A 20,476-nucleotide genomic window follows, 5' to 3' on the forward strand; every position below is an offset into this window, starting at 1 on the left:
CAGCTGCCTCTGGCTTTTAGTCGAAACAGGTTTTACTACTTGCCACACCAGCAAATTCACCGTGGGACGTGAAAGACAGTCTTGTTCCCCCTACTATTCCATCGGGGCTGGTAATGACTATCAGAACACTGGGAAAATGAACCAAACAAGCTGGTTCATGCACCGGCCAGATCAGTCTGTCTACTTTTCTATCACGGTAGTGAATCTATAGGGTTAAGGGCACAAACCACGTGGCTTTTACATGAAGGTAACCAGACGCTACCTCAGCAGCAGCTCGGTTAACAGACACTTCCATCATTGCTTATCATCTGTGGGTGCCTAAGGAGCATTTCAACTGCAAGAGCTGCAATGGGGGATACGCTTAAAAATGAGGCTTCTTGCTTTTTAACACATATATACTGTAACTCTAGTACTGCTGCATATACGCAATTACAGCATTTGAGGGTGGTCTCTGCTACAGCATTTCATTCCACTTGAGCACCATAAACCAAATGGCAAAGAAAGAGAAAAATCATGAAAAAGAGCTACAGTTGTCAGCTACATTCACCTCTTGCCAGCTGGATAGATTAGCACCATGGAAATACAGTTGATGTCTGGTTTGGGGTTGGCTTTTTTTTTTAACTTACACATATCAATGAATGCACTGGCATCAACCATGAATTCCCCCCTGGCTCGGGAGCAGACCAGCGGTGCTCTGCTTCGCAGGACGGGCCAGCTCGGCACAGCACCCCGCGGGTCTGCCCTGTTCGGAGCACACACAGCTACGGTGCCCTCACAGCACGGGGGTCCAAAGGAGCTCCCTCAACAGGCAGCTTTGGAAGAGAGTATGCACTGAACTACAAGAACGGAAAGGCTTTTCTTCTCCGACAGGCAGGCAATTATATATCTAATTAAAAAGCTAACAAGTCCTTTATTTACTTACATTGCGATGTGAGCAGTGTGTGATATCTGCATGTGTGTACATCGTACTTGGAGCTAATTTATACATTCCCAGTTGAGATAGCTTTCCCCACGACAGCCCTGTCAACACAGTGATGATGACTTGAAAACAAACTCTGGATTTTCTTCCCAAGAGCAGCCACCGGTGGGGTTTGCACCGTGTGCGTGGCTCCAGGGCACTATTTTAGGCGCACGGTCCTATCTTTGTCCCAGAGACTCGTAAGCAGCAAACACGCTCCCAAAATACCTTCCGCTGGGATCAATGGATGTGCTGCTCGTCAAAAGCTGCTGCAGTGTTTTAATGCCTGTGGAAACGCTGCTTCTCAACTCAACTGACCTGCACTTCCTCGACACATACAGCTGAAGAGGGAATACGCACCGAGGGCCAGCAGCACCGGTGGCTCACCAAGGTTTGGAAGGAGAGCAAACCACCCCAAGCAAGCCACCGCACCAGTGCTGCAACGCACCGGGCAGCAGCGCGCGGCGCCGGGAGCCGTCGGCTCCGAGGCTGGAGAGCCCCAACACCGAGGCAGGGCAAAGCGCACTGCTGAGGCTGGGAGGTTCAGCCTCCCCGCAGCTGCCGGCATCCCTACGTGCGGTCCTGTGTTCTGCCACACATCCAGCTGGGCAAGGCGTTTCACACTGCTCTGGCGATAGAAGGGGCTCTATTTTGCAAATGAGGAAAAATTAGGACCAAGACAACATAAATGAGCGTCTGTTAGTCACACATGCTCGTGATGTAGAGAAATCTGGAAAGGGAGAGAAGAGCCACAAGAGATTCATGAATACTTGAAGATACTTCTGCTGGGGTAGGCTTGACCCCAAGCAGGAGCAGTTATCCCCTTTGGTGCTCCCTGAAGTCAACAACAAATCTGTTCTTTATTTTGGAGGTGTCAGAACAGATTTACTCAGTGGATGAACCACACTGATGCATCCGAGTGTGCCGAACACTGTGGGGACTGAGCCTGCCCACCCGGTACCTGCAGGAGGACAGCGGGATGACCATAACAGCGCAGGATCCATTTCAACTCCGCAACAAGAGAGGGGGCCCAAATTCACCGTGGGGATGTCAAACAGAATTATTCACCAAGTTTAACTTCTCTGGGGAAAGCAGACACCCTATGTGAGTGATAAGAAAACTGGAACACGGATATGTACCAACTCGCTCTGGAAAAACAAAATCTGCTAAAAGACTTTGAACACACGGAAGAGGGAAGCCTTGCCTCTCGCAGCAGCACGCAGCAAGGGCATCACCCTCCCCTCCAGCTGCCACAGGCACCACCGCAGGTGCAGCCCTCGCCCCGGTACAGACTGCAGTACCGGTGCACGCGTGGGGAGCAGAGGTGGCCCTCGGGAGAGCCCCCCTCCCTGCATGCCACAGCAAGGCACGGCACCTCGAGGCGCTGGCACCCCAGCACGGGTGGCTCGCGGGGCACGATCACACCCCCAGGGCACCGCATTCACACGGCGTCGCCACCACCACCGCCCACCCCCACGGGCGCCAGGCCGCCATCTGCCTGGCTCCCCCCCGGGAATAGATCCCCGTGCAGCCTCAGTGAGAGTCAGAGCGGAGCCAGCGATGGAAAATTCCGGATTCGCTGCAGGTGGGAGGAGGAGGGCAGAGGCCTCCCAGAGGGGGGGGAGGCGGGGGTGCCTTCGGAGGTGCCGAGCTCAGTGCACGGAACAATGCAAACCAAGGCCAGAGGAAACACTGCCTAAAATTACTTCCGAAGTAGTACTGATGGGCAATCAGCAAGCGAATTGTTTATTGAAGTTACTCAACATTTTGATAAACTGAAGCCATTTCTTCTAGTTTTAAAAAAAACTGTTATTTTTTAAATAATTTCACACATAGATCTTTATATCAGAAAGCCATGTAGAAAAATATACAACATGCTGAAAATATTCATTAATCAGTCCCTAAGTTCACCTCGTTGCAGCTGTGCTTGTTTTGACGCCTGCTTGCCATTTCCCTGCTGTGGCATTTGACATGCAACAAAAACCAACTGAACAAAACCAGCAGTGACTGCAAGTGCCCCCAGCACCCTGTTCCGCACGTGCTGTACCACACAGCTTTTATGCTGTCACTGGGTTTTAAGGTGTTATCAAGGGACTATCACAAATCCCTGACACAGAATCGTGGACTGGAAGGGACCTCGAAGCCCACCCAGTCCCACCCCGTGCCGTGTGCAGGGCCCCCTCCCCCCATCCCAGGCTGCCCCCAGCCCCATCCAGCCTGGCCTTGAGCACTGCCAGGGATGGGGCACCCACAGCTGCTCTGGGCAGCCCGGGCCAGCGCCTCGCCGCCCTCACGGGGAACAATTTCTGCCTCACAGCTCATCTACATCTCCCCTCTCCCAGCTTAAGGCCATTCCCCCTTGGCCTGTCACCACGTGCCCACGTACAAAGCCCCTCTCCAGCTTCTCGCCGGCCCCTGTAGGTGCTGGGAGCTGCTCTAAGGTCTCCCCGGAGCCTTCTCCTCCCCAGGCTGAGCAGCCCCAGCTCTCCCAGCCCGGCACCACAGCAGAGGGGCTCCAGCCCCCTGACCACCTCCGTGGCCTCCTCTGGGCTCGCTCCAACAGGTCCACATGTTGGTGTCCTAGCAGTAACTGACAACGTAAGGCAGCTTCCAGATTGCCAGTGGGTCTAACTCCTGTGTTAGCTGCAGCTGGAAGACGGAGAGCTGTGGCCAGCTGGGATGTCTGAGCAAAGCAGCATGGTACCACCATCAGCACCCCAACGTGAGCATCTCTTTGCCCATCAGCTCTGCCCAGACACCTGCCTGTATCATCTGTGCAGCTAAGCCTAAACCTCGGGGACTCCTGAGCTACTCCAAAAATCCCAGTACGAAGCTGACAGGCAGCACCTGTGTTGGGAGGGGTAAGCCAAGCAACTCACATACCGGGGAGAGAAAGCCCAAGTTGCTGCCTGCTCACCAGCTCCCTGTTGTTCCCACCACATGCTGCTTTATCTGCATCTCTTCCCACAACATGGGTTCATTTCTTGAACAGGCATCATTTGCCATTTGGGGAACTCAAAGCATTGTGCTGAGCTCATAGCAACAGCTCAAACCCACGCTGACTTTCCTGGTAGTGTTTATTACTGGTTAAAGGTACAACGATGTACGAAAGTAAATGAAAACATGTCAAGGTCAGACCCAGGAGGTACTAGAGTCGCTGAGCTCTGGACACCGTCAGAATGACTGGCCAGTCTGCCCACACAGGGATGATGGGGAAGCTCCAGCCCTTATGGAGACACAGGACCAGCACTAGCTGGTGAGGTTACCATCTCATCCCTGAAGGTCCTGCCAAGCTGCTTTCTGTGCTGGAGGAATCGATGGCAGTTCAGTTTTGAGCAAATCTAGAATCAGGCTTGAATATGAAATTATTGGGACTACTTGAATGTGTATGAATTATTCATCTGATTACCACATGTGGCACGGAGCCTTTAAAGTGCAAATTATTTGCGACCAAGCTTTAGCCTTATTTTCTGTGAAGCATAAAGCACATTTTCCAACGGTGCAAACAACCCATCTAATGTTTACCGTTTCCTGTGTTTCCTACTTTCTGGTCTTGCCTGCCCGTTTCCATTAAGACTGGGGAACCAGTAAAATATCAAGTGAATGTGCAGTGTATGGCTTTCCAGTGGATTATATGACATTTGTTTTACAAGGCAGTTTAGCATGCTATATACCACAGTTTAAAATTCGCAAGAGATGTAATATCCTTCTGACAGCAAAGACGCAGCTGGCACAGCCCAGCCGTACCACCATGGACGCACAGCTGCACCACAGCTGGCACAGCCCAGCCGTACCACCACGGACGCACAGCTGCACCACAGTTGGCACAGCCCAGCCGTACCACCAGGGATGCACAGCCGTACCACAGCCGGCACAGCCCAGCCGTACCACCACGGACGCACAGCTGCACCACAGCTGGCACAGCCCAGCCGTACCACCACGGACGCACAGCTGCACCACAGCCGGCACAGCCCAGCCGTACCACTAGGGATGCACAGCTGTACCACAGCCGGCACAGCCCAGCCGTACCACTAGGGATGCACAGCCGTACCACAGCCGGCACAGCCCAGCCGTACCACCAGGGATGCACAGCTGTACCACAGCTGGCACAGCCCAGCCGTACCACCAGGGATGCACAGCCGCACCACAGTCGGCACAGCCCAGCTGTACCACCAGGGATGCACAGCCGTACCACAGCCGGCACAGCCCAGCCGTACCACCAGGGATGCACAGCCGTACCACAGCCGGCACAGCCCAGCCGTACCACCAGGGATGCACAGCCGTACCACAGCTGGCACAGCCCAGCCGTACCACCAGGGATGCACAGCCGTACCACAGCCGGCACAGCCCAGCTGTACCACCAGGGATGCACAGCCGTACCACAGCCGGCACAGCCCAGCCGTACCACCAGGGATGCACAGCCGTACCACAGCCGGCACAGCCCAGCCGTACCACCAGGGATGCACAGCCGCACCACCATGGACACACAGCCACGCCACAGCCACAGGTGCGCTCAGGCAGGTTTGGTTTCTCACAGCAGTGGCCTGTGGGTGTCTGCAGCGTGCACTGATAGGGAACGTCACACCTTGGCAGCACACTTGCCATCCAGTGCTTTGGAAGTGTTCTTTCTAGATCGGAAATAGCACAGAAATAGTAGTAGCAATAAAAAGCTATTTGTGAGATAAAGAAAACGTGTTTCACACAACATCACAACTCCTGAGCTGTGTACACGTACTGTGCTGCTACTCATGAGGTCCATGGAAAACAGATTTGGAAGGATTTTGACTGCCCCTGATGGTCTTGCATGATTAACTGACACTTAATGCAGGGGACTTTCCAACCGTATAATTGATTCCATTTTTTTATTAATTGTAATTAGCATTCATTGCAGCCCGCACCTCCACATGTGTTTCACCTAATCCTCACGGAGAACTGCTTGCTCAGAGGAGGAACCTGAGCTTCAGCCCCAGCCCTTCCAAGCCCCTTCTTTCTGACCTTTGTCAGTATACTCAGGCACTAGAATTAAAAACACACACAGAAATTCTTCAAGTGACCATAAAAGGGGGCATAAGTACTTATCCACATGCCCTTATACCGAATATCCTGCCTATACGCCAATAACATTAAATGCCAAAGCTAGGCATTTAATAATAAAGCAGCAAGTCTTGGCTGCTAAGTTCCTAAATACTGCAATAGTTCCTTTCCAATGTAAGTTTCTTCCCAGTTACCACTGAGTTTCCCTGTTCTCTTCCTTTTTCCCTCCACCAGTATCAGAAATTATATATATGATGGCCTTTTGTTCCCACCAGGTAACCCCTCTGAACGCACGGGATGTAAATCATACACCAGTGTTTTACACAATGATGTCAACTTTTTGTTTGGGTTCTTTCTTTGGTTGTTTGTTGGAGGGTGGGGAGCGTTTTTTTGGTCGGGGAGTTAACCTGAAAGGAATAAAGAAAGAAGGAAATATTTTTTTCTGAGCAAAGGCAGCTGTGTTTTCCCTGGTACAGACGGCACAGAGATGGGAGACCCAGAGCAATGCACCTGTACCTACAGTGCCACGCTGTCACAGTTGCGCTCTCACCCACACCACTCTGCTTCAGAGCTACTCCATCCACTTTCTCCAGTGCTCCAACCTGCTGCAACCAGCATATTACCCATATAAATATAAAAGATCACTTATACCTTTAGACAGTTAGGCTGTAACACAAAAGCCTTGGACAATAAGGTGACTTTCTGTGTTGGAAAAGCCTTTTGCAGGTTAACCCGAAAGCTGCTCTGAGCACCATCCACCACAGAAGCCCACCAGCTCTCTGCTGGTGCCACTGAACCAAATAAGTGTATTTTTTGGAATAATAAATGAAAATTATCAGCTTTCAGAACAGTCAGCTGAGCTGTAAATACACTACATTGCTGTGTAATTTAATTACACAGCACGGCTAACCACCATTGGTGTTTGGTGCGCAGTCAAACCACCAAGCCGCCAAATTCAGAACACCGTTCAGCACCTGCACCCCTTTGCTAGTCCCAGCACTGGAAAAGACCCTGAACAACAGACTAGATGTAAACTAGCACATCAACATTCACACACTGTCGTCATTGCTTAGCAGTATTCAGAGCCGTCTGTTCCCACACACCTAAATGCTTTTAATGTTCCATAACTGTCACCTGAAGTAATTTAATTCCTAAAGAAAAGCAAGAGAGGGAAAGAGGACACTGACATTTATCTTTTACTGTTAGGAGAAGCTAAGCCACTCACGAGCTATCGCAGCTCTCTTTACTTCAGGGAAGAAACGCCAAACCAGCCATGGTCGCTCTCCCCAGTGCACACCTATCTACACACGAGCACACTCAGCATCTTGGATTTACACACCCTCCGGCATCCCTCTGTCACTGCCACCACACTCCACATTACTTCTCTGCAACGTCACACAACAGGAAGTTATTATCCATGATTGATGTAGGTGTCTCATTACGGGATCCGAGGACAAGGTGGTAGAAACCACACATTAACAAAACCCACAGCTGTGAAACACTTCACAGACCGTTGAATGACACAGCGTTTGAAGCTGTGGCTGGAGAGCAGGTCCATGGAAAAGAACAGGAAAAGTCATACCTGCTTCTGCACTTCTCAGGCTGACTGCGAACAAGAGGCTCAGTGATGTCCCCTGCCTGAGCACACCCAGATGGGCCACACTCACGGGGACTCGGTCGTGGCCACAGTGAGCAGAAAGCCCGTCCTGACTGGGGAGAAAGCGAGCATCACTCAATTTCAGGCATTCCCACACAAAATAAACTGATATTTAAAAGGAAACCCACGTTATCGCCCAAGCTGTGTGACCTGGTGAGCACACACCACACCACACATGCCTCCTCTGGCCGATGCGCTGCACGGTGACCCCCAGCCCAACCAGCTGTCGGCACTTCAACCAGCTTACCGCTTCAGAACCCAAGTTCCACATAATAGAAGTACCAAACTGCAAAAAGATAAACTGTTTTCATTTCTGGGGAGGTTTAACTTGTCAAGTGACACACGCTGACATGTTGCCAGCCACAGCACGAGACGGCCTTGTGAGCGCCTTCACAGCCAGGCACCGACGGTGCAAGCTCTCCCGGCCGGCAGCTGCTGGCGCTGGCGCCTACAAGCGAGCTGGCACCATCAGCTCCATTTCCTCGGACCTGTACCCTTGGAAAGCACAGCTGCAGGCATCGGTGGGAATGCCAGCAGAGCTGGGAAGGTCACCACGCCAGCACCAGGAACGTGGTCAGTGAGGTGTTTAGACCCCTAGCAGCGTGCTCCTGCATGCTCTTCTGAATTCACAGAAAGCCCATTTCAAGTCGATTGTGAAGACTGCAGCCTTTACAGAACAGACCAAGTATTAATTTGGTCAAACATTTTACTTGAACTGTACTTCCAGTAACTTTGTTCTTGATTGCCCTTTTCCCTCCCTATCGCTCAAGCGTCCCATGAATTGCTGTGGGGTTTCTTAATATTTTCTTACTTTGGCTTCATGCAAACAGCCTCAGCTGCCCTCAGGGTTTGTTTTACCCCCATCTCCTCTCTTTAAACCTCCCATAGACACATGAGTCCCCAAGGCCTTGCAGGACCTTTCCTCCCTCACCTCCAGAAGGTGTTTGGGCTATTCCTACAGAAGGGAGGATGTGAAATCCCCATCCAGCGCTGCTCGGCACCAAGGGGCAGGCCATTGCGTGTGGGTCCTGTGGGACAGAGCATCCCCCTCTGGCTACGTGCCCGATGAGCCAGACTCAAATGCACGGGGGCTGGGGAGCAGCGGGGAGGAGGAGGAGGGTTTGACCAACCTGGCATTGAGAGCCCACATCTCCCCGGAGCAAACGAGCGCTCAGAGGGAGCCGGCTCTGTGCAGAGCTGCTGCAGCCCTCACCTCCCTCCTGCCTCCCGGCAGCACCATCCCACGCTGCCGGACCTGGGAGGGTCGGCTGGGAGCTGGTGCCTCTGCAGGCAGAGAGCTGGCAGAAACCCGGCAGGCTCAGCATGGATCAGTCCCTCACAGGGACCTCCTGAAGGGTGCAGTGACCCCAGCGGTGCTCAAACGCCCACCCCTTGGGACCCCCCCACCTGAGGGCATCACCGGTGCCTGCGCAGCCTGTCCCTGCAGAGGACCCTGCAGCCCCACTCCCCAAAGTGGAATGGCCACCTGGATGCTGGACTCAGATTCGGAGAAACAACATTTGTCAGTGTCGTGGTCTAACCAGGACACTTGGCCGGGTCTACTGTGTGTGCTGGACCTCCACAAAATGCAAAAGCAGGAAAACTTGCACCACGCAGACCCTATTGCTGCGCTGGCAGCAGGCATCGCCTCCACACGCATGCCGGGCAAACCTACAGGACAGACGATGAGTGGGAAGGGGCCAAGCAAGGAGAGGGCAGAGCAGCATGAGCGTCCCCAGCCCCGCACAGCGCGGACCCCATCTGCACCCCTGCTAACCGTGAACCGGTAACATAGGAAATGGCAAAGGAAACGTGAAAACACTGCAAGGATTTGAAAAAACAAGATAGATAACAAAATGCTGGGAATATGAAATGTCCAGTGGTCATGCATACTCCATTCTCTCTACAAAACGCAGATCAGTTTTGTAAATAGCTGTAAATCAGAAGATTTAAATACCTGTTCTTAAGCCAGTGCAAGAGAAAGATAAAGCACGGTCTTAGGTGAGCAACAGCAATGGTTCTCCATAACTGCAGCTCTCACTGTTCAAAGGGAGACATTTTTTCCCTTGTCATCAGTGGAATCCAGAACGGTTTTTCTTCCGATTTCTTTCAGCGCTACTGAGAACAGACCACGGCCTTCAGTGTAGAGAGTGACAGCAACGTTATTAATTATTTCTGAAGGAGAAAGCAAGCCAGTAACCCAAACGTTGCACATAGCACCATATGCTTTCATGACTTGCAGTTGCTGAGTTCTCTGGATTTACCTTACTTCTGCATTACATGCCACACTGAAAAGCTTCACGTGCGGAGAAGTTTTCAATCCTGAGACTGAAGAAGGAGCATCGGCTGTGCTGGGGAGGCGGGGGGCAGCGAGTGTGTGCCAAGCGCTTGTCTCTGGGCAAAGCACACAAAAAGCCACGGATCCGGGGGAAGCAAGAATTAAAGCAAAAACAAAGCACCGCTGACAATACTAAACACAGCTTTTCTGACACCTCCTTGTAATTCCCACTCCCTCCTCCCCCCCTTACTTATTAAGCTACCACTTCGATAATACATAAAGGCTTTTTTCTCTTGTTTTTAAATAACAGGGAAAGGCATCTGTGCTCCCAACCCACAGCCACCCAAGAGTCAGGCTATGAAAAAAGTTTGCCTTGCAATCTGATCAGTGATTACTTCAGTAAGTAATTTGCACAGCACAGAAGGTTAAAACATCTGTATCTGATCCTAAATAAACAGTATTTGGGATCCTGTAACTGGCTCACTGGGCAGGGCAGCCCCAGCCCCCAGGGACCAGGGGACCCAGTCAGGCCATGCTGGCCACCCCGCAGACGAGCGGCACCTGGTTTATGACACATCACCTTCGGAGAGGGAGAAAAACTTTTCCTGGTCCCTGGCTGGGACTGCCCTGTCTCCCAGGGCCCGTTTCCTGGCAGCGCAGTGGGATGCCCCCAGACCTGGGGCAGACCCGGCAGGAGGCGTTTGGGCTGCCGCAGAGGTAAGAGACACGTGATGGGGTCAGGCTTTGCTCCCCATCCTCTCCACATCTCTGTCGCTCCAAGACCTCCAACAGCCTGGCAGCACGCCCTTGTTTCCCCAAAGGTCCCGACCGCTGGAACAAACAATTACAGGGAAGAATCCCGATCGGAAAAATTAAAGCTTGGCACCGTGGGGAATGCTGGACATCTCACTCCCATTGGATGGGAAAATAGGAAGTAAAAGGAGGAATGTAAACAGCTTGCCAATCTGCGACAACTGAACTCTTGACTTCAAAGGGATGCGAGCTGACGATGACACGTGGGTCTGAGCATCCTTCCCGAAGCCGCAGCTGGTGGCACCCAGCACCCAGAGCACCCAACCAGTGCAGGCGCAGCAGGAGGTGGCTGCAGGGTGATGGGTCAGAGCAAGAGGCAGGTTTGGCACCAACACACAGGGCTCATTCTCTGTACATCAAACAGCTCCGCAGACGAAGCGCTCCAGTTTTCGCTCACCAGATCGGCAGGGTGAGGCAGGAGGGATGCACACTCTGGTGTGTGTAACCCTACAGCCTGCCAACACATGGTTTGAAATTAAAATGGGGGTTATTTTAAGCACGATCCCCCAGGTTCTGCAGCTTCTTGCCCGTTTCCATGGGGACGGGCGCTGTGCCGCGCAGCTGCCGAGGCCGCCAGCCTCCCGTGGTCCCGTGAGGATGAGGCCGGTGGGGAGGCAGAGTGGGACCGTCCCTCCAGTGCTATTCGGGCTTCAGGAGCCCCCAGGGCCCAGCACATCCCTACAGCTGGAGCTCTTCAGCAAACTGCACAGCTAGGAAAGCAGCATCGAGACGTGTAACAGTTTTCCTGTTTCACCACAGACACACATTTTTACAGAACAGCATTTCTCAGCCTGGAAACTTGCAGCGGGCATTTGCAGAGCAGCTCTTTTTTAAGTTTTAGACCCACATCTGCCAACACGGGGAGATCGACCACCACAGGCAGGGCCGCACACGGGGTGGTGCCCACGGCCGCAGGGCCAGCCCGGAGCAGCAGCCTGGCCCCAGTGAGGAGGGGGCACGCACCCCCCGCAGCCCCCCGGAGGGGCTTCCCTCCTCCCCGGCACCCCTCACCCTGCCAGGCCGCGGCCGGCCGCCCCCACCGCTGGGTCCGTTTGCTCCCAAGCTCCAGCCCCCTCCCAGCACCAGCCGCGCCACAGCACCTCAGAGACCATTCCCTGAGCGGGGAAACCGACCCAGCCCCGGCGCTGCCGCTGCCCCTGCCCCAGCCCCGCACAGCTCTGCGCCAGGCTGCCTCGCCGGCCAAACCCTGGGCCGCGAAACCGGGAACCTGGTTTAAAAAGTTGATTTTGATGCAAGTAGGATAAACCCAGCAGCCTGCGCTTGACCCCCTTAGAAAAAGCCATCTGCACACTGGCAGAAAGTCAAATAAGGGACTGGTAAAGAAGCGATCGAGAGACAATACTAATCACGGTGAAATAACTGGGCTGCAGCATTAGAACCTTGTACATCAGCTGGAAATCCAATTCAGTGCCAGCAAACAGGCAGAAAGCCCTCAGACCACTCACCTCGGTGTAAGCGAAGGAAGGAACAGCTCAGCAGAAAGCAGCAGATGGCTTTACATATTCTCATGTATATTTACATACACTTTTTTAGTAAGCCACTTCGATTCAGGAGAAGCCACAACCAAAACGCACTCTTGAAATTCCTCTGTAGATATAACTGCACATAAAGATGCATCATGCTGTGTTTCCCCCCCCTCTCACATAACACAACTGTGGGCACCACTAATAGCACCAAGTGTAAGCGTGCCTTGTATTTCCTATTACTCAGCCTTGTTTCCCAAGTGCCAGCAATGCTGCTAAAAGGTTTTTTTAAAATATTTGGGTTGAAACATTCCTGTTGGCTTCATAATGACAGGTTTTCACCACTTAGTATAAAAACTAAAGTATATTAAAAAAAAAAGTATAAAATCAATTTCAAAAAAGAAAAAAGGATTGGGGTGTCAATAAAACTTGTTTGGCCATTTCCTAGAAAAACACCACAAAAACCTTTCTGCCCACATGAAAAACAAGCCCTGCAACTGCCGTGCTGAGACCTTCCAGCACTCCGTGCCCTGCTGCGGAGAGCCGACGGTCCACAGCCGGCAGCCAGGCAGCCGGCACCCGGACCGGGCTTTCGTCTGTGCTGGCAAATTCACTGACCGAGTAAGAAGCTTTTAAAAGGTGCTTACAGGTATAAATAAGAAACCCTTAAAGGCCCCTACAGACAAAGGCCTGTTTTTCCTGACGGAGGACAGCACGCTGCGATAATGCTAAACCTACAAGCCCACTACAATTCACCTTGGCTTACTGAGGCCACCTTACTCCAGCACGCTGTAACTCTGAGCGCTCAACCTTGCAAGCCCTTCTACTCTCTTACTTTATCTTCTTCTTCCCATCCTTTTTACATCTTTCTTCCCTTACTTCTTTTTTTTCTTTCCCGCCCATTCATTAACCTTCTCTGTTCAGAAACGGGGTACAATGTACCTCACCAAAAACTAGCTGTCAAAAAGGCATCACCTCGAGCTCACACCCAGCCAATGCCTATGCAGCAGCTACTGAACACGCCACGGTTTCTGTGTAAACGGAACCAGCTGGAGCCAATGCTCACAAGCCAAGGGGAACCACTCTCTCACGTACCAGGGCTGTCTGGAAGCACACACAAAACACGCAGACACTATCCTTTCAGAGTCAGCTTTCCTGTTAGATGAATCCCAACTCCAAAATGATCAGAAATATTTCAAAGGTTGTATGAGGAAACACGAAACAGCTCGGTGCACACACTGCAGCCAAGCACAGCACCAAAAGGCTGTCAGAGGAAGGCAGGTCCCCCCACTGCAGCTCAGACACAAAGGACCAGTGACAACTGGCCTGCACCTGGCTTCACACTCGAGAAGGTACCTGAACCAGGGGGAAAATGGAGGCCCCACGAAGGGAAGCAAGGAGGGCACAGGATAGGTGTTCCTCAGGCACGACTCTCCAAAGCACAGCTCCACGCCGCCTGCCCCTGGGTGGACAGCAAGCCAGTGCCGCGCACAGGCTGCACCAGCACCGACCCGCGCCGGGCTCCGTCCCTGCCGAAGCAATGAGTTCAGTCCCAGCACTAACAAAAAAAAGATGCTGAAAGAAAGAGAGGGTTGAGAGAAGATCCACCGGACAGACTCGGGAATATGAAGTTTACCCTCAGAGTCACGGACTCAGAGAGCTCAATCCACACATCACACCGACACAGATGCTGGGCGGCCGTGGTGCCAGCCTGCTGCTGTGCCGGGAGAGGGGTGTGGCAACAGAAACTCCTCCGGTTAACCGAGGTGAGATCCAGCAGCAGGATGCTGGGGTTCAACAAACGCAGACTGGAGGAAAAGACGATTTCTAACTGTGAGGTTAACTGCAGATAATCCTCCAGGGCTGGGTGTTTGACACCAAGAGCAAGGACATTTACCGCCCACCCCTAGGAAACCCACCATGCTCTGGCTTTGCCATGCCACTTTGACCTGAGGCAGTGACTCAGTAAAGTCTTGAAACCAGCGCCAAATGAAGTCTGGCAAGAGGACTGTAAGGGTTTTCTTGACTCAAAAATCATTTACGCATTTGGAATTTGATTTATCTCAGGGTAAATACTGAGCCTTGTGCTACTACTCACTAGGATAAATGGTAACCTTCTATTTACATACACTCAGTCATAATTAAAAGGGATTAACCATTGGATTTAGACAGTCAGGCTCATTCTTGTATATCCATCACAGGGAACGACCCATGGCTAAAATTTCATATACTAACCCGTCTTTTCACTTTTTTTTTCTTTTTAAATTTATTTCACTTTAAATTGTCATCACTAGTAAGTCTTCCACATTGTCACACACAAAACCAAAGTATTAACTGGCTTCTTTATGTAAGAAAGTTATTGGAATGTCTTAAAGAGATCTCCATAGCAACCATGCCGTGCCAGTAAATATGAGTTCACCAGAACAACATTGTAATTGCTCTGAGCACACACTAATAAGCCACGATGAAAAAGTAGGCAATATTAAGAAAGTAATGTCCTAATAAGTCTCCACTATTGCAAAAGTGCTGCTTGAAAATACCATATGAGATGTTATCAGGTTTTTGGCAATGATCATTCACCTGCAAAGCTCAGTTTCCCTATATTGGCTGTATACAGGCTCAGGTCAGAATGAAATGCTTTCTGAATTATGTAGCAAAGCTGTTCCTGCTGACCCAACATATCCAAGAGGGAATGAGTTTTCCACTCTGAGCACAAAATTCTGGTAAATCCCTCCAGAGCTGCACACACCCGGCAGGCACATCGACCCCAGCTCACACACACCGTCAGCATGGAGGGCCGGGGCGAGGGTTGGATGGGTTTTGCAGTTCCTTCCAACAGCAACGTCAATGTGCATTTCAGTCACACCACAGCACACGCCTCGGGCAGCGAGCTGGCATTCAAACAGATGTTTTCTCTACAGTTCCGTAATAAAGAGATGCAAGAGTTAACAATTTAATGTTATACTCCAAATTGCTAATAAACACTTGGTGATATCAACTAGCTACTTCTCCTGTAAAAGTTTACGTGATGTAACACGCCTTCCGCTGTCAGAAGCGGCACAGTCTCGGGTCTGACCACCCTCACCGAGGGGATGCCAGCAGACCCAGCACGCACGTAAACCTGAAGACTCGAATTAACATACATATCTAACTCCAAAGTTTATCGAGTGCAAAATTCCAGCACCCCAAGCACCTGGGGAATTTTGCCAGCGCTTGGTTGGTGTCCTAGAGCCACTGCAGTGTTTTGTATGTCAGGATTGCTCCCAGCCACCCAGCACCCTGCCTGCCGGCCTGACGCCTCTCCAGAGTTGTCCCCCACCATCAGCCAAAGTTTCCTTCCTCTGGTCCTCTGAAATTTCACCCTGCATCCGAGATGTGTAATGCATCTGTGGTATGCACGTATGGTGCATTTATACAACAAACTTGTGCTTTGGGAAACAAACCCCAAAGCAGCCTTTCGGCAATGACAAGTCGCTAAGTTTGATGGGCGGCTGCACTTGATCTTGGTTTGTTAAAGCCAGAGATTACCCTGCAGCTTGAAACTTCACTGCTACACTGGCCCCTCACTGCCCGCTTCTCAATTATCTGTTACCATACCAACCACCGCCCCGTTTCTGCGGGCTGACCCTGCGCCCCGCAGGGAGGCCACACCGGGCCGGCACACGCGCCCCCGGGGCGGGGGGCCGACACCCCCCCACCCTCCGGGCCCGCACCGCGCAGCACCGAGCAGAGCGGGGCTCTACAGATGTGGGGATGGGCACCCCGTGGCTGGGCCACCCGGGGCAGGGTTGGGCACCCCCGGGGCAGGGTATCCCGGCCCGCACTCACCGTCCTCCCGCTCGTCGAAGACGGGTCTCTTGGAGGAGGAGGCGCTCGCTCCCATCCTCTTCTTCCACTTGCCCCAGTGAAACATCGGGGCGAGGCGGATGGCATGCCCTGCGCGCCGCTCCCCGCCGCTCCGGCGGCTCCCCCGGGCGGGACCAGCCCCCGCCGCCGCCGCCGCCGCCCTCACCCGCCCCGCGCCCCGCCGCCGACCGCCCGCATGGCAGAGCCCGGCGCCGCCGCCTGCCGTCCCCCTGCCCGCGGCGGCTGCCACAGCGCGGCGGGGCCGAGCCGAGCCGAGCCGGGCCGGGCCGGGCGGAGCGGAGCGGCGGGAGCCGGGCGGCCGCAGCGCCGGGAGGCGGGAGCGGGAGCGGCGGCGGGGCGGGCCGGGCCGCCCCCAGCGCAGCGCCCCCGGTGGCAGCGGGAGGGCGGCAGCGGCGCCCGCAGGTGCGGAGGGGCCGGGGCGCGGGGCCCCCGCCCCCTCCCGCCGCGGCCCCGCCCGCCCTGGCGCCCGGCCGGCGGGTCACGGAGCGGGTTGTCCCGCCGCCGGTGCACAGGGCTGTGCGGGGCCGCGCCGCGGGACGGAGCCGCGGGGCTCCCCGCCGTGCCGTGCCGTGCCGTGCCGTGCCGCGCCGTGCCGCCCCGCCCCGCCCCGAGCCCGCGCTGCCCGCGCTGCCCGCGTCCCCGCCGCCGGCCCGGCCCGGGGGCGCTCCGCTCCGCTCCGCCCCGCCGCCCCCGCTCGCCCGGGGCATCCCCGCTGCCGCAGCCATCTCGCACGCGCCGGTGATTTTAAACTGGTCATGAACTGGTAGTGAACTGGTAATGAACGCCGCGGCCGATGTGGCAGGCGCTCAGGTGCTGTTGCGGCCGAGCCCTGACCGGCACTGGGAAAGCGCAGATCGTTCGTCTTGTGTGAGTCACCGGGACTCGCCGCCGCGTCGTAACCTCGCTAACGTGAAGGCAGCCACGTTGGTTTTTATTCAACTATTGTAACAAAGTAAGGACTTGATTTCAGTTGGTGGGTAGCTTGGGCAGGCAATGTTTTCCCTGCACAGAGATTGCGCAGCGTTTCAGAACCGGCCCCACCATGGAGAGCCTTATTCGCCGTGTCAGGGGATGTTACATGGGACGTTCCGAGGCAGAGAAGACAACCAAGCGTCAGGCTGGCGGTTGGGCCTGAGCCATGGCCGCGCTGGCGGCCTCGCACGGAGGCACCGCGAGGAGGAGGGAAGGCCCCCAACGAGATGCTCCACCGCCTCCCAGGAACGGCAGCTCCCTGCCACCCTCCCTGCCACGCCACCGGCCCCTCGCTTGGCTGGGTGACACTTCCAGGAGCTCTCCAAGAGGCAGTAACTCGCATGCCTTGTTTTCCCAGAGTATCTCTTGTTTCCTCCATAAACTAACTACTGGGCCTGCGGCCTTCCTTTCAAGTAGTGAGGAGAAAAGCGTGCCCTGCAGCCGCGGTCGCAGTGTGCCAGCCCACGAATAGCCGAGTTTGCAACAGTTCTGTTCTGCTGCACCAGCTGCTGGCACGCATGGAGGGCCAGCTCTGGTGGGGAGCCTCGTGCTGCGTTTTTGTTCAGTGCAGTACTACCTAATGGAAGAGCCGCACTGCCGAAATGGCCCGTGTTTGTATCGCACTAGCTCTAGAGAGTTCCTGCACTTTTGCTGGTGATAAAATGCAGGATCGCCACAGAGCTCCTTAGTAAAAGAATTCATCCCAAGTCACCACAGACTCTGCAGAATGCTGTAACATGCTCATGATGCCATGCTTTACGGCTTTTTGAAATGAAATGTCTCATGGAATGTCTAATTAAATGCACTTCCCAGAAATAACTAATGTTAGCAGACCACATCAGAACCATTAAGGTGAGTGATGGCTCTTTAGCCATTCTATTGTCTCTGTTCCACTATCACTAAGTACTTTCATAATTTCTGAGATGCCGCTTCCTAAGTTTCAATTTAAGATTTATGCTGTTTTCTTTCATAGCAGGTTTTGAAATGGATATGTTAGTTATTGTACTCTTTACAGAAAATTTCCTAGGAGTTAGTCATTTTTTAAAAGAGCCTGAAAGTTGTAAAAGGATTACAATTTGAGGTTGCATTTTAAGAAGAGTTTTCCAAAGGCGAGGAAAAGCTCTTAAAGAACATTTCTTTGAGAAATCAGAAAGAATTGCTCTCAAATAATAGGATAAAGCACTTTTATATCAGAAAGTAAGGGATAGTTTGTTTTTAAATACACTGCAAATCTCTGAGCTAACAGCTTTCACTCGCCTTTACATTTTGCAAGAAAAGCATGAAAGATGCCATTAAATGGCTTCAGTCTGTCTGCCATTCAGTTGTCATTTTTCTCTCATTCTCCACTAATATTTGGACAATCAAATCGATAGCACAGAATCATGGTCTTTATCTGAGAGGTTTGCAAGACGTAGTGTAGGAAAAAGGAGTGGGAAAAAAAGGATGTGATTGCCCTAACACCAGAGGAGGGTTTCATTCCACAACATTTCTTGATTCTTTTACTTGTGAAATGGAAGATGATACAGCACAGGGCTTTGTTTAATTTCTGCTTCATTAGAAATGTAGTAAGTAGTTTTACCTTCGCAAAGGTAAGTTGAATGGGAGACAAATAGATGACCTTGTCAGTTGGTTTGGATTGGTTGGTTTTTTTATTGCTATTCAAAGCACTACTAAGTGCTGCTCAAAATTCTTGATGGTAGTACAGGCTAAGTAAAACTAGGTCCTCTCATTTATTCCTGCTTTCCAGGAAGTCAGCCACAGGCACACATATGTGTCCTAACAAGCACCTAACAAATCCCAAGAAAATTACCATCCTGCTGTCATCCTCATGATGAGGTCTGCCCGTTCACGAGGCCTGTCTGTTGCACAGCCAAGACAATGAGAATTTTACTCTCTTTTTTAGGAGAAAAACTGTCCGGTATCTGAACCCATCCATAACTACAGGGGCTTTTTTCTACTCCGAATGGAAGAGCAGGAGCTGCCCTGACAGCTACCAGGAGTTTGGCCCTGTGCTCATTACTCAGCACAAGAGCCACTGACTTCTCTTTGGTGTTCTATGGAAAGAAGGGGCTTGTGTTTGAAACCTAAGCCCTGTTTCAACTAAATTATAATACTGAAACTGTCAAGGAAAATGTTATCTTGAATAGAAAAATGGGTGAGGTTTATCATGAATTGAATTGGACAGCTCTTGTCAGGTGTAAAATCATCTGGTGTTTGCCCTCTACTCTGATTTTCGAGAGGATATTCTTACTCTAAATACCAAACCTAGTATTTGGAGACTGTTGTGCCATGCTGGTGCCTTTTAAACTGCCACCGACAAAGATGATGGAACCAAGAGTTAGGAGAAATAGAGTTTAGAAAAGTTCCTCCAGACTTCCGTGGCACAGCAAAGAATCTGGGCCACTAACAATGGTGTATACTAACAGCCGTATATTCTCCTTGGGAATTATGTTTTGCTTATCTAAATTGTTCATTATATTTCAGTTTGAAAAACAGTATATTTGCTTGTGATCTTAAATCATATCTAACGACATCTGAATGATGAAAAGGAGAATGTGTTGGAGGGGAAATGAGAGACATACGAACATTGTCTTTGGCAGATGTGTGGATGTAAAAGGGGAGAAAACCACCACTGTCATTAAACATGGTGTTTGTTATACAGGCTCTAAGTCATGTAGTGGTGGACTTCCCTTGAGCAAAACCACCACAGCTGCTCGCTTCATTAAGGAAAGTGCAATTTGTATTTAACATGCAAATATTTAGCACAAATGGTATTATATGAGCTTCTCAATTTTCAATATTTTTAACACGACTGCAAAAAAATTCTAATTTATTTAGAATTGTAGCTCTGTCTACTCTTGAGTAATTCAGATGTTGTCTCCTCTATACCAACGGAAATTGAGAGAAGGATGCAATGCTCACTGTCTCAGATCAGTCTGGGAACCAGAGAATGCTGGGTCATGATTGCCCATGCAGTCATTTACAGTGGTGCAAAATTAGTGCCAAAAATGCTACACTTAGTCATCCTGTCTTCTCTCAGACAATAGTATTTTCTCTCACCCCAGTGCAATTGTGCTGGAGGTTCAAACAGACACGTCTTGATTATTTCTGTAGCAGAATCGTATTAATTTTTGACTTTTAAACTTGAAAACAGGGTTCCCTTTCTGTCCAGTGGGCACTCGTGTCTGATACCACTATTCAAAACCAGTGTAGTAACATGCCCTGAAAGATGTCCAGCCCGTCAGTGAACAATTGCACATCAAGAGTATCAGCGCAGCTTCCCCACCACACTGCCACAATTACAGTCACCTTATGAAAATGTCCATTCAGTAATTACTACTAATCCTGCAGGACGATAAAGTAAAACACAAAAACTGCTCTATAGTGGTCCAATATAGGAAAGGGAAAGGGAG

The 20,476-nt window shown here is 51.8% G+C and overlaps 1 protein-coding gene across 1 annotated transcript in view; it reads right to left on the reverse strand.

Annotated features, from left to right (window-relative positions):
• STK32C (serine/threonine kinase 32C) overlaps positions 1-16,253 on the reverse strand; it is a 97,019-nt gene extending 80,766 nt beyond the window's left edge. The window contains exon 1 of the mRNA XM_040607113.1: positions 16,053-16,253. Coding sequence (XP_040463047.1) covers positions 16,053-16,137 — 85 coding nt within the window. The 5' untranslated portion in view covers positions 16,138-16,253. The remainder of the gene's footprint in view (positions 1-16,052) is intronic.
• Positions 16,254-20,476: the final 4,223 nt, after the last annotated feature.

Source organism: Falco naumanni, chromosome 9 (assembly GCF_017639655.2).
Source record: "Falco naumanni isolate bFalNau1 chromosome 9, bFalNau1.pat, whole genome shotgun sequence".
In the NCBI taxonomy this organism is placed as follows: domain Eukaryota; kingdom Metazoa; phylum Chordata; class Aves; order Falconiformes; family Falconidae; genus Falco; species Falco naumanni.